Below are 15125 nucleotides of genomic sequence, written 5' to 3'. Positions count from 1 at the left end.
TCGAATATCGTGCGCCTCTTTTCCCATCTCCCCTGACCTTGGCAAGGTCAGGATTTCATGAGCCAAGTTTGTGTGAACGGCCTCCGTAGACGTGAGCAATTCTTGAACTCGGCTACTTTCGAATCGCATGGGACTTTATATTTTTCCAGAAACTTCGCGCAAATAAAATAAAAACATAGAAACGATTGAGGAAAACGTAGTCGTGAATTAACTGCGCGTGATGCTTTAAAATCATGAAAAATGTATGTTACGATAATAAGCAATTTTAAAAGGCCGTTGGAACTCAAAGCAATGTAACAAGTAAAAGATTCGTCAACTACCATGGATCAATAATTTACATACTAAGTCATACATATGAATGCATAGGAGTCAATAAAAAAGCTACTCTAATATTACTGATAGCTATTATCTTACAAACGATTATAAAAATTATAAAGAAGTTCAAAAAATTGATATTATAATTAATTTAGAATAAATTAATCTTTCTCAGTAAAATAAAAATCTCGTTACTCCATTAAATCAATAAACCATTAATACAGTATTTCATAAGATTATATAAAAAGGCATGGAATGTACCGTTTCATTTTAAAAAATGCCTATTTTTCATCGTAAGTTGAAAATATTTTCAAAAATGAATACGAAGTTATCATTGATTATTAAAATTTTTTCATAATATCATAATAATTCATAGTATCATAATATAATTTAAATATTTAATGTAATAATATTTATTGAAAATATAAACTTGCTTATCCATATATTATATTTTACTTACAAAATTTGATTTTAGACCAATAAATTTACAGAAAACTTTATATATTTATGAATTGATTACCTGACTACAATACAAAGTATATAAAAATCGTTTTCGAAGCTTAAACAATTTATTTAGAAGAATCGTTAATGGTTACTGTAACTTTATAATCAATAACTTTAGTACTAATTTAAAATATAAAAAATAATAGTTGAATGAAGGAAAGAGAATTTTCTTTGGTCCTTTTTTAAACATCTTTATTTATCAATATATTTATTTACCACGGTCTCAAAACATAGATAAACATAATTGGATTTCAACATTATATACAATGAAGTATGAGAATTTACATCATTTATTGCCATTCGATATTGTCATTCGATATCTAACAATTAATAATGATCGTTCTATAATTACCATTAATTTACAGCGGCTCGTTAATATCTACTTTGTATTAAGAAGTGCAATGCTCATTATAAAAGTAGATTAATTTCTTGAAAAATGTTTGTTCATCTATTATAATATTAAGTATCAGTTATTTTTTTATAAATCTTTGCTATTTTTTAAAATCTTTTTCATTATTTTTACAAATTTAAAATATCAAATAAATTCAATATCGTCTTTACAGAAAATTTGCTTACTGATTCTGGGTAAATTAAGTTCACGCGTGTTTTATATTCGATTTGTCATCAACTATCACCGAGTTTTTTCTCTCCCTTTCTAGGATCTACCTTTCCCTCAATTTTCATTAAAGACTCCCTCCAACAATAATGCATTGTGGAAATATCAGAACCGAAACAGATAATAAATGAAAATTGTATTTTAAATACTCAACGCACGGTTGAATCATACTTTTTTATTTAAAAAATATACGCACGTGCTACACATGGATTATAAAATCTCTTTGTCTTCTAAAGTTTAAAAGTATAAGGATAAGATGTTTGCAAATCGCATGGTAAAACATAATCCTACATTTATATAATTCTACGAACTCAATTTTTTTTTAATTTCTATGAATTTCTATGAAAATAATATATTTAACAACAGAATCGCTGTATTGCAACGATTGATGTTCAGTTAATTAAATTTACACATTAATTAAAAAAAAATAAACTATTGAATTATTAAGATTTGAATAACTATTATATTTAAAGAACTTATCCTTATACAGTTAAGGTTCAAGATTTTATAATTTGTTTTTTGTACTCTATCAGAGAAATGAAAATTTTGCGGCATGAAAATAATTTAGTTTATTTTGTTCATACATTCATATATATACATAATTTTTACTAAAATTATATAAAAATATAACTGCATATTTAATATTGTGCATATATTAAATTAAATTAAATTTAAGTACTTTATAAGAAAATATTTATTAATCGTCAAGTCACATGACGAATAGTAATTATAATTCTTAGACAATAATGATATTAAAAGAATAGTTAACAAAAGTCAGTACTCTGAAATTGTAAAAAAAATAAATATTTTTAATAATAAAAATATTACATACAAACAAATACAAAAGATTAAATGTATATAAAATTTTTTTGTATTCAAGATCGAATTTTCTCTCACAAGATATTTAAGTAATATAAAGAAAGAATGAAGAAAAATAAAGTTAAATGTAATGATAAGAATTAAAACTACTCTAATAGTTCATTAGATAATATAAATTAATTATTGACATCAATAATAATGAAAAATTTCTAGACGCTGTAGCAGCATTTGATTAAACAAAACAGCAGACGTAAAATTATTCGAACTGTTTTCATAATTAAAAAATCTATTTGTATGAAAAATAGCTAGGGATAAATAAATAATAAACTACTTCACGATGGATATAATAAATCAAATGAAAAAACGAACCTATTACGAAGATATTACTGAATCTAAATAAAATGCAAGTAGATTGGAATCAAGAAGATAAGAAATGTAAAGGATCAAATGTCTATGAGATATGACATTTTCCCTTCTTATAGATTATTGTTCGATTTTAAAGGGTTAGTTTATGGCTCGAACTACCAATAGTTCAGTGGACTAGTCTCTCAGCAGGATAACTTCAAAGGAAACAATAACAGACAAGGCTGAAAGATATTATGTATTTAGTAAAAACAATGTTTATTAATGTAAATAATTATAACAATATTGCACTTTGATGTAGAGAGAAATAATTCTATTGAAGTAGTGAGGGTTTATTCTTGTATTCTTGAATTACTGTAGATGCTATGGATGTGACTAAGTATCTTGAAGTTGAAGTAATGCCGATGTTGTAAATATCAGCTGATGTAGTCAGTCAATCATGCTTGTGGTGAGTTAGCATGAGAAGATGGTGTTTGAATCAAGTATGCGTGATGTATGAATAACTACTTGATATGGTGTAAGATGTTTAATGGAATTTATTAACTAATCAATTGTGTCTTTAGTTATTTATAAACCGTCTTTATGATTATAAACCTTACAAATCTGAAGGATTTCTTGAAAATGTCCTTATTGTCGATCAGTCGATATACTGTAGTCTGGCCTTGAGGATGATCTTGACTTGTTGCGTCATTGAGTCAAGTATTTTAGAGAATGCACAACCAAGTGTCCATCACCTGTCGACTGCGTCAGGGGATGCGAAATTGCCTAGGTTTCTTGTGCTAGATGTGACTAGTTTATTTATTAATATAAAAATAGGTACCTTGTAAAGTGTTGACAAGCTCTGTTGATTGCTGTTTAATTAATTTTCCCTTTGATTACTATTCCATTGGCTTCACTGTAATCACTATTTAATCTGTCGATTTCTTATTCATATGCAGGCGCGTAATTTTAACTATGATGCCGATTATATGCCCATGCATCGTCTTCACAGTATGTGTCTACACACACTGAGCGGCAGTTACGCTTGAGTGAGAGCGAAGCGATATTACAAATGAGCGTATGAGCCTTTTGAATACGCGCACGAACCGAAGGCTTGATCGTTCCGTGGCGGCTCTACTGAAAATACCGACCGTTCCATGGCGGTCCTGCTGAGGGCAGATCGAGACCCGTGTACCATGACTTCTGGTGGTAGATGATTGAATCGGTTCACTATAGTCGGTCACTGCGGTCGGGTCACGGCAAGATGTTAGCCGCAAGCTCAGTTGGTCGAGGGTGGTTCGGCAAGAAAGCCGTTCAGCAAGCAAGAAGCTTTCAGCGAGAGAGGGAGACGCGCCGCGTGCGTCCCTTATATAGTCACGCGGCGGCTCACTTAGCTGGCAACAAGGCATCGTCGTTGTTGCACTAATTCTTACACGAGGCGTCGAAGGAAAAATCTAGAACCTTCGAGAATGTTCGACGAGAGAAAAGTAGGAGTAATACCATTAGGTGATCTTATAGTATATTATATTTCGGGTCGTAAACTTGCTCGGACTTGCCGAGTTTTGTTTGTAAACATTCCCTCGAGTACCCGTCTCGGTCCGTACGTGCGGGCCAGTCTAGGCGCACATGCGGCCAATCTAAGCGCACATGCGGTTAGTCTAGGCGCACATGCGGTACGCCGGACAGCGTGTATGACCTTTCTTTTGTTTGAAGTTCATGGGACTGCATCAATCCCGAACAATTATAAAGTCGACGATCTTGGTTAAGACACGAGAAATGAATATTGTTCTTTTAATTCATATATTTCAAATAACATTTACAAAAATATTAATCAGTCCACTTGGATTTCTGCATGTATCCGTAAATAAGACATTGCTAATAAAAAGTATACCATTTTAACAGATTTGAAAAATTGTTCGTTGTACCAAATAAAATACAATCTTATATACCTTTGATCATTCATTTTTTACTACTATGCATGATCATTATGAATATTTTCCAAGAAATATAATTATTATTGGCAAAACTCCTAATGTTCGAAGCTTATCGAAATTTATAAATTACTTCAAACTTGACCAATAGTTGCTCATATAATTTGAACTTACAATATATAACGTAAGCAAAGTTACATATGCATACAATATCCAAAAGGGCTGTTTGTACATTATACTGCAATCATGAATATCATTTAAAATTTTTGATACTTAATATGCCAGAAACTATTTTGTAATAGTTGGAACTGAATATTATATACGTTTCTTTTTTTCATTTACTTTAATAAAAAATTATTTAATAATTTTATATATTTACTTAAATAATTAACTAGTCTGAATATCGTATTTATGTACAAAAATTGTACTAAAATTAATACAAATAATAATTGTATTATAAATTTGATGTCGTGGAATGTAAATTATTGAATAATAGCAGTACAATATTTATAAATCTCATAAATTTAATATAAAATGTAATCGAAATTATTTCAAATTATCGGTTTTCTATAATTCATAACTAGTTTACAAGTTTTCAAAAATTAACTTTTAAAAAAATAGGAAGTAATATTTAAAGAAATTTATTTTATATATTTTAACTGAAAGAAATGTGAAATTTTTTCAAAGATATTGTTGCATAATAAAATTAAAATTCATTAAATATTATACAAAAACAAAATTCTATAAATAAAAGCGAACCGTTATATTCAATACCACTTTCGAAAATTACTACTTGTACATACAGAAAAATTGAAAAAATAAAAATTTCTTAAAAGACCGTCTCATTTCATATAACTGATTTATTATTATTTTCTTCTTTTGTAATATTTTTATAAAGAGATATAGATTTACATGAAATTAAGAAAATTGATTGAATAAACAGAATTATCATTCAATTAATTACATTTTTACATAATTAATTGGAACATATAATCTACAACAGTGTTAAAATTCTGTAAACAAAACATGTAGGAATTTATTATAATATTTGCATAAGCTATCATAGCATGAACTATTACAAAAAACCTTTAATATTAATAATTGTAGCAATTTCTATTTCTAAAATAAAAATTATCAAAGATATTTGTTATAAACATAGTATTTTTAACCTCATTTCTATCTTCACTTTCACAATTATAATTCAATAAAATATTGTTTTCATATAAAAAATTAATTTTATAATTTGCACAAAATAATCAAATTTATCAACGGTACATAGAAAATCATAAAAGATATTTAGAATATCAACAAATGAAACTAAATGTACATTAATTTGAAACACATATGTTATTAATATAAAAATAATATATTGCAAATTCGTTTAAAGACATTTACTTACCTTTAAATATACGCAAGAATAAATAATCAAAATAATATAATAAAAACTGCTTTTAATATAACGGTTATTGATAAATAATTCATGGTTCAGTTTTCTACTATCCCTCCCCCGTCTGTATTTTTCTCACTTTCTTTTTACCCCCGTCTTTTTAGTACTTCTGAAGGTGTACTTTCATAACTTGCGTATTAATTAAATATAAATATAAATGTAGATATATAAATTGATTCATTAAAATAAAATTCATGTATTACTAATAAATTATATGCTTTAGAAACAAATGTCATAATTTATGTAGTAAAATGGATTAAGTACATGAAATTAAACAGTTTCTTTAATAAAAGAATTAAGTTTATTATATAATAATTCAATTTATGTGTCAGTATGAAAGCTTCAAATTATATATACGACTTGATTTTTTCTATAAAGAATATCTATAATATATTCCTAATGATTAATTATGCATTATATGTGATTAACAAAGCATATAACAGTGAAACTTTCATGCATTAGTAATAGATTGCAGTAAATTGTAAAATAATTTTATAAAATATTAGAAATTTATTGCATATGTATAAGAAAAATTACTCGATCAATAAAGAATGATATTTCTTGGAAATAAGTGCAAAGAATAATATTCGATTAGGATATTATTAAAATATATTATTTCAACATTTCATTTAAAATACATTATTTCTTAAAAATTAATGAACATTTTTTATATATTATATAATTAGACAGAAATTACTACATTATAAAGAAAAATTATTAAAATTATTTAGTAACCTATAATCTATTTAAATTTTACAATATCATTCTTATAATTAATTCTAAGTATCTCTATCAGATCATGTAGCTTATAAATAACAATTATCATATTATATCATCTTTAAACTAACTTTAACTTTCTTACGTCACTATTGTTTTATTTTTTAAATTAAAATATTTTTATACATGTATATATAAAAATAATTTATATTTAAAAATAATGTACAAAATATATAACATTATAACTACGATCAACAGAAAGAAAACTTCCTTCAAATATATGAAGTAGTGTATTTAAAAAAATACAATATAATAATAATAATACAAATAATATTCATGTAAGGATATTTATAATTATATTTATAAAAGTTAGATTTAAAAAAATAATTTTATTATTAATTATCTAAGAAGAATATAATGAATTTTAAAAGCTGGTGCTACCATATATTCTAACCTTAATAATCTATTCACTAATATATAAAAAGTCAATATTTTATTGGAATTCAATGAGATGCAATTAAATGTGCGCTTAAAAATACTTACGACTGCAATGACATTTTTAAAACGTTTCAATACACAAAAAAAATTATACACACAGAATTATTAATATAGATTTACGATCAATTTAAAGCACAAAAAAGAGTTTTAATAAGTTACTTATTTTTATTTTTCTAAGATAGAATAGATATACTAAATTTAATTTTTAAAACTATTAATAGGTATTCATTCAACATAATAACGTTACTTTCTGCAATTCGATACATAATAATATAAAACAAATGCATAACCATAAATTTAGTATGTCGAAGAACTATTAAATAATTTTGATTTATTTATTATCTTGGGTCAGTCGACTTTACTTTCTTTATTTTTTTTTATTTTTTTATTTTTTTAATTAACGATGAACAGAATAAAACATTCAATTAAAAATATTATCGTTAAAATTTTCAAATCGAATTCATATGTACATAATTTTTTTAAGTATTTAGTTTAATAATTGGAATTAAACCCTGATTTGCATTCTTTTCACATTTTATTTAAGGCTCATTGAATAATATCCATCTTAATTGTTGTTCTATTTTATTGCTAATATATTATTAGCAGTACCGTCATTAGCTTTCCTATGTTTTTTAACGTTTTATAAGATTTGATTTGTCATACGATTTGTTAGTGTATCTCTTTTTTGAAATATTATAACAGGTATTTAAATCTATAATTCAATCTTTAAATATTACTGCCATTGATAAACACTAAAAATACATCAATAAATTATCATAAGAAAACTCGATCATGAAAATGCTGGTTTTAAACATTAACAATAATTTTTTTTTGAAAGATGCATTCAACTATCTAATGGAATTTAAATTACGTAATATAAATTTGATATAACAAAATGCAATAATTGAAATGAAAATGAAGTATAATTTCAGTAAGTTATTAATTATAATTATAATATATATACAAAAAAGCTTTTGTAATTAAACACTAATTAATATATTTTAATTTGTTTCTCTATATACTAATTTTATTATAACAGAATGAGTCGATAATCAAATTATTGTAACAGATGTTTTCATTAATTCGATATTGGTATTACAATTATATAGATAAGAAAATATATTAATATTTTATATTCTTTATAAAATTTACGTAAAATACTCTTAAAAAGAAAATCAGATTTCGTTCAGAGTACAATCGAATATTTGTATAAAATATTCGTTTCTTAAAAGATATTTTTAAGATCTATTAGTACGTTTATTTAATACTTATTGGGTGTGAACGATCATTTGACATAATCAATAAGTAACTCACTATTAAATAAAGAGTAAATTTTTATGTTTTTTTTTCTAAATATAATAAATTTCATGATTCTCATAAGGAATGACTCCAAATTATTTCGTAATATGAATAGTCATCTATAATCAATGTGTAAAATAATTCGTTTACTTATCATATTAATATGATGAAAGTAAACTTATTTTCTTTTTGTATAAAATTGAATATGTTCCTCAAAATTTATATGAAAAATTTATGTAAAACAAATAATAATTTCATATTTTATATTTTTAAAATAAATATAAAATATATAAAAATTCTTTTATTAACATTTATTATCAACTTTTTTAAATATAGACAAGTTTTCTATATGCTAATAAATTTTTAATTATATATTTTGTAATTTTACAAATTATATTACACCATAAAAGACAACATAAACGATAAAAAATTATACTATTACTTAAATTAATTACAATATTAAATTTTTATATCATAGATCATAAATAATCTCGATATATAATTTCTATGAAATATGAAACTTAGATTTTTATGAATATAGTGTTTTCTTATTTTTATTACATTCATAAAATGTCTGAAATACGTTTAATCTTATTATGTAGTAAATGTACTCGAGCAATTACTAATATGTTACCATAATGATATAAATTCACTTATGAAATAACTAAACGTATATTATAAAATATTAATCGCATCCCTAATAAATTTTCATAAAATCTTACATAACTTTAGGTATATAGATAGCTATCTATATAAGATATCTATTATGTTTAATTATAGTAATTAACAACGTAAATATATATATAATTTTAACTAGCCAAGTTTAAAAAACAATGATAGAAAGAATATTTAATGGTTTGTTGATATTTTTTATTGGAAAATTTTTTTACTGGAAACAATTATTAAAAGTAATTTGTAAAATAAAATGACTAATTTGAAATTCCTATAATTACTAAAGATAAAATTGATTTTTTATAGTTAAAAAAAATGATCTACATTTTTTAATATCAAGAAGAATAATACTATGATAAAAATAGAGTTTAATTAAGATAAATGCTATTTTTATTTTTGTAGCATGAATTATAACATGGAATTAATAAAAAAGATTAAGTATGAAAATAACATTGATAATAATCCCAGACACAGCTGCCTTTTATATTTTGTAACAAAAAGTAATATGAAATTTATAGAATACAAAATCGACTAAACGCGACTCATGAAATTGGCATTATAAACGCTTGAAAAAGTCTCTCCCTAACTAGGTGTAATAACAGAAGTATACAAATTATCAAGTATAGATGTTAAAATAAGAGCCATGTCCACCCAAGAGTATCAACTGGACATTACACCAACATGAATAGGCTTAGTATACAAATCATTTCCCTAATATAAGCGAATTGTTAAATTATTGTTGCATAAACGCAAATGTTGTGAATCATTAAAAGCTTTCCTAATTAAAATAATTATGCGCAGAGATTATATGATGTCAAAAAGCAGAGATAATATGAAATGATAAGATAAAGGAAGACGCAAGTCCCAAATTATAATATGATAGAAGATAAGAAGATGGCTTTTAACTTTCCAAATAACGAGCATTTATTGCAACAACCGAAGAAATTGAATACTTTCGGAAATAGTAGTCCTGAGCTTGAAACAATTAAAAATAAAGGTATTCCAACATAATGTGGCACTTATTAATAAAGAAAATATACATCGATCATAACGCAATATTTCATAACGACGAGCGCATAGTTCAGTAGGCCTTAAAGTGGCATTGTCCAATTAAATCGAGACGGCCGCTAAAAAGTGTACTTGCTCAATTCTTACTGTAGCTTTATGAGCGGACAACAAGTCCTAAGAAAGCCATATCGAGAAGTAGCTACGTAATGCATAATTTGCCATTCATTGAGTTCTTGAACTCACGGTGAAAACGACAACGAAGTGCTCGCAAGGAGTGGGTTGCGGCGATTGACGCTGGAATACTACCAACCCTTACGTAATGCCGGTCGCCGCTAATGGGATGAAAGTTTAGACTTGGTAAGGCGTTCAAGCGAGAAAGTGCTGTTCGCACAAAATTGGTTAGAGAATCACATCGGCTCATAACTCGACCGTTTATTTTATTTGTCGCGCACTTATATTGCGCAGATGAATCCACGTTGTATTCGGGAATATGATGGCATTTGCATGTGTGTGCATGTAAAGCGACATCGCGGTTACTGAGGTAAATTTCGCGGATTTGCAAACAATTGATTGATAATGACGTTTTCTTAATGGTTCTTACGTACTGCAAATATCTTAGTCTTATGGTTAAAATTCATTACTCAGTATAGACAACTTTATGAAGCTATATGTATAGTTTTGAATTTTATTTAAATCATTCGACCTTATTGTGCAATTAATTATTCATTTATATTTTATACGAATAATTTAAAAATACGAAAATATTAATAATCCAGATAATAAAATGAGTATATAATTTGCAACTATTCTATTATTAAACTTTAATACTTAGTGTAGATGGCTTGAGTTATAATTACTCTGGCTAATAGGCTTTACATTCATTCCTAGCAAAAACAGCGAGTTAAGAGGACGGTATTTAAGATACTTAGCTTATAAGGTAGTTAATGTTTAATCATAATATAAAAATATTCTGAAATTAGTAATAATGATGATGTTGATAATGATGATGATGATAATGAAAATGATAATAATACTTATGATAATAATAATAATAATAATAAACAATTTTTTTTTAAACATTTTTGTAGAGTATCGCTAATGTTATCAAAGATGCATCGATGATAACACGCTGGGGCTTAAATGTACTAATTCGGCAAACGGATTCGAAACCCCTAGTACATATGACAGCCAAGGAATTCATGTTCGGTTATAAATCAACCCTTGTTACTCTTGGTAACAACGTTATGCCCAGTTGGATCAAATTCGATCGTTTGGGACTCATCGACAGGGTAAATTGTCTAAATTCTCTTTCCTATCGAAAACTATATGTTTCTATATAATTTACTATGTATATTATTTCTATTCCCTACTAGTTGAATGTATTACTTATGTCATTAAATATTTATAGATAAAAGTATCTTTATCATTTAATGTAGTATTATATTAATAAATAATATTATTAACAATAGTAGATTGATATAAGAAATTGAATAATTTTTTAATACAGGAAACACTAAAAAATTGTAAATTGAGTAAAACTTCAAAAAATATAAAATATATATAAAAATACTTATAAAAAATTTGTAACATATAGTGAATTCGTGAGACAATTATAAGAATAATCTCGTTTAGAATTTTTTTTATTAAAAATATAAATAATTATTATAATTTATTTTACCTATCAATAAAATTTTTTATTAATTTATATAAACTATATAATTCACTTTTTTTTATAGTACATGAAAAATATGATGAATTTTCCCAAGTACTGTCAACTATAAAATATATATTCGACTGATAATTCCCTATATCAAATTAAATGTAATAAATAAATTAAATAAATATAATTTACTGATATTAATAATACTAAATAAGATAATAGTAATGATATATAATAATAATGATAATAATAATAATAGATAAAAAAACTATTGTTTAAGCATTTATTTAAATCAAATATATATATATATATATATATATATATATATATATATATATATATGTATATACAAAATAAGTACGAAAGATAAGTAATAAATAGGCATTAAATAGTATAAGAATCATAAAATTTATTGGTCTTTTTAGATGTATGATTTTAAAGGAGACATTGAAACAGTTTATACTGGTGAAACCGATGCCCGATTAACAGGCTTGATTGACAAATACAATGGAGCTGAAACTCTACCACAATGGCCTGGAGAATGTGCAAATGTACAAGGTGCGAGCGATGGTGCCAAATTTCAAAGTTATATAGAACCAAATCAGACTTTGAAGTTTTTCAGAAAAAGTCTCTGTCGCAGCGCAATAATGGTAAAATGTAAATTTAATTTTCTGTTTTAAAGAATTAAATATTATAATTATAATTCAAAAAATTACATCTAATCCATAAAATACAATGAATAATTTCAAAGGAAAAATTTGGTTAGATGCTTACACGTTATTCCATTAAATATGTTTAAAACAATATTTTATTTTAGTTATTAAATCATTGTAAAACATCGATCAATTGGTTTGATGATATATTTTATTTTATTTAGGTTCGTACTGGTGAAAAAGTTGTAAAAGGGCTGTATTCATACAAATACAAATTTAGGGATCACGAATTAGATAACGGACAAATAAATCCGGAGAATAAATGCTTTTGCAGACAAGACTTTTGTTTACCTTATGGACTCGTTGATGTCACTGACTGCTATTATGGTCAGTATTTATATGTAATAACAAGTAACTATACAAATTTTTTTCACATATATATCATTATTGACAAATATTTGAAATTGGCTATTACCTGAAGAACATTATAATTTCTATATAAAAAAAAAAAAATATATATATATATATATATATATATATGCACGATATATAATATTAAAAAACTATTAGATAAACATTTAAAAATTTGATAAATATGTAATTATAATTAATTATTATATGAAGTGCTTTCTGTCACATGTTTTTATTCATTTTTATTTTTAAAGTTATACATTTGATTTTAATAACATTCAAATATACCTCAAAAATGCTTTTAATTTGATGTAGAATTTGTTTGCACTTGGAAATTATTTGTTAATTGTTTCATTAGAAAATTTGAAACATTGATATTTACAATCTTAAATGGAAAAAACAATAATATGTTATTGAAATTATTTATGATGTAAACAAATTTTCATTTGTCAACGTAATTGTAGGTTTTCCAATTGCTCTTTCGTATCCACACTTTTTTGAATCGGATCCAACGCTCCTCAATGCAGTAGAGGGTCTGAACCCCAATCCAAAGGAACATGAATCTTACTTCTACATCCAGCCAAAATCTGGTATTCCTGTAGATCTTGCTTTCCGCTTTCAAATAAATATGGCTCTACAAGATATAAGTTCAATAGAGAATGTAGATGGTTTTTCGAATTTGGTTCTCCCTTTACTATGGTTTGAAATTGTAAGTTTATTGTCAATACAAATGTTTGGTTTTACTTAGCAATTCAAATTATTGCATTATTAAATTTTATAGATAGTAATCACAATAATATTTAATGTAGAACATTAAATAAGCTTAAAATTTAATATTATGTCATTAATACTATTGCTGTTATTATTATTATTGTTATTATTATTATTATTATTATTATTATTATTATTATTATTATTATTATTGTCGTTATTATTGTTGTTGTTGGCATTAATAGTAGTAGTAGTTTTTATATCAATATATAGTATAATTCATTAACTCAGAATCATAATTTTATTATAATGTAATTCGATAATTATTGATAAAGATTTATTCAAAATTTATATAAAATATTATTAATTATTCCAAAAAATGAATATAAGTATATAAAACAATATTAGATTGAATATTTATGATTTTTCTTGGAAAATTATTCTGAGCATTAATGAAAATTAATAAAGTGATTATTTAAAGAAAATAATGCATATGAAAATTTAACGATATGATTGAATCTAATGTTACAGGGAATGTATGAGTTACCAGATTATTTAAATACTAAGTTCTTCTTTTACCTCAATATTCTACCAATTATGCAAGAGATCGCAATTTATGGCCTCTTTCTGGCAGGCACCATATGCTTAGTCTGGAGTGTAACGAAAATTCTGACCTACAGACCCGCAAATACAAGTATCTCTAGCCAGTGGTTAGATTCTGAGCTGCAGCGCAAACGCATGAACTACTTGAACGATAAACCAATTTCCAGAAATAGTAAAAAATTGGACATGTATTTTAATTCGCTACTCAGCACCAAAGATGAAGAAATATTAGAACCATCGGCTCTCGAGGAGTTAGTCAATCTTAAAGAAGCTATTGTCTGAGTCAAAATGCCATATTCTAGATCAATTATAACAAATAATAAAAATCCGTCTCTTTTTGGTTCTTTGAAGAAAATTTTGCAAGGTTAAACGAAGAGACACACAATTACTGCACGAAGCTACTTTGATAAAAAAAAAATAGAATCACCTGAAATACTCATTAATAGTGTTATCCCCTTCCAAAGAGAATTTAATTATTTTTTATTAATGCACTATTTAATGAGTCTGTGCTTTGTTCTATTTTAGCATAGCTCCCTGTTGTATAATTTAATCCGTTTTAACTATATTCTTTTCTTAATTTTTCTTTTTTTTTATTATACCGTTGACAGGAAAGTGGAAAATACTTTTTTCGTATTTCAGATTACGTAATATGGCCTGTACTTTTCAATATAAAAAAGAAAATATTGAAATATAACTCTGTTCGGGATTGAAGCAGCCCCATGAATTTCAAACAAAACAGCCTAGACTGACCGCGCGTGCAGCAAGGCTGGCCACCACGTGCGCCTAGGCTGATCCGCACGTGCGGCCCGAGGCGGGCACTCGAGAAAATGTTTACAAACAAAACTCGACAAGTCCGAGCAAGTTTACGATTCGAAATATAATTTACTGCCAGCACTCACAACAAAAAGGGGACGCCTTA

The 15125-nt window shown here is 25.6% G+C and overlaps 1 protein-coding gene across 1 annotated transcript in view; it reads left to right on the top strand.

Annotated features, from left to right (window-relative positions):
• Window positions 1-14748, top strand: part of LOC105360637 (scavenger receptor class B member 1) — a 37207-nt gene extending 22459 nt beyond the window's left edge. The window contains exons 4-8 of the mRNA XM_011497593.1: window positions 11257-11457; window positions 12254-12478; window positions 12706-12868; window positions 13357-13601; window positions 14135-14748. Coding sequence (XP_011495895.1) covers window positions 11257-11457; window positions 12254-12478; window positions 12706-12868; window positions 13357-13601; window positions 14135-14488 — 1188 coding nt within the window. The 3' untranslated portion in view covers window positions 14489-14748. The remainder of the gene's footprint in view (window positions 1-11256; window positions 11458-12253; window positions 12479-12705; window positions 12869-13356; window positions 13602-14134) is intronic.
• The last annotated feature ends 377 nt before the right edge of the window (window positions 14749-15125 follow it).

Source organism: Ceratosolen solmsi, unplaced genomic scaffold (assembly GCF_000503995.2).
Source record: "Ceratosolen solmsi marchali unplaced genomic scaffold, CerSol_1.0 scaffold47, whole genome shotgun sequence".
In the NCBI taxonomy this organism is placed as follows: Eukaryota; Metazoa; Arthropoda; class Insecta; order Hymenoptera; family Agaonidae; genus Ceratosolen; species Ceratosolen solmsi.
The sequence above is the reverse complement of the archived record's forward strand: the minus strand, read 5'-3'. Positions and strand labels throughout refer to the sequence as shown.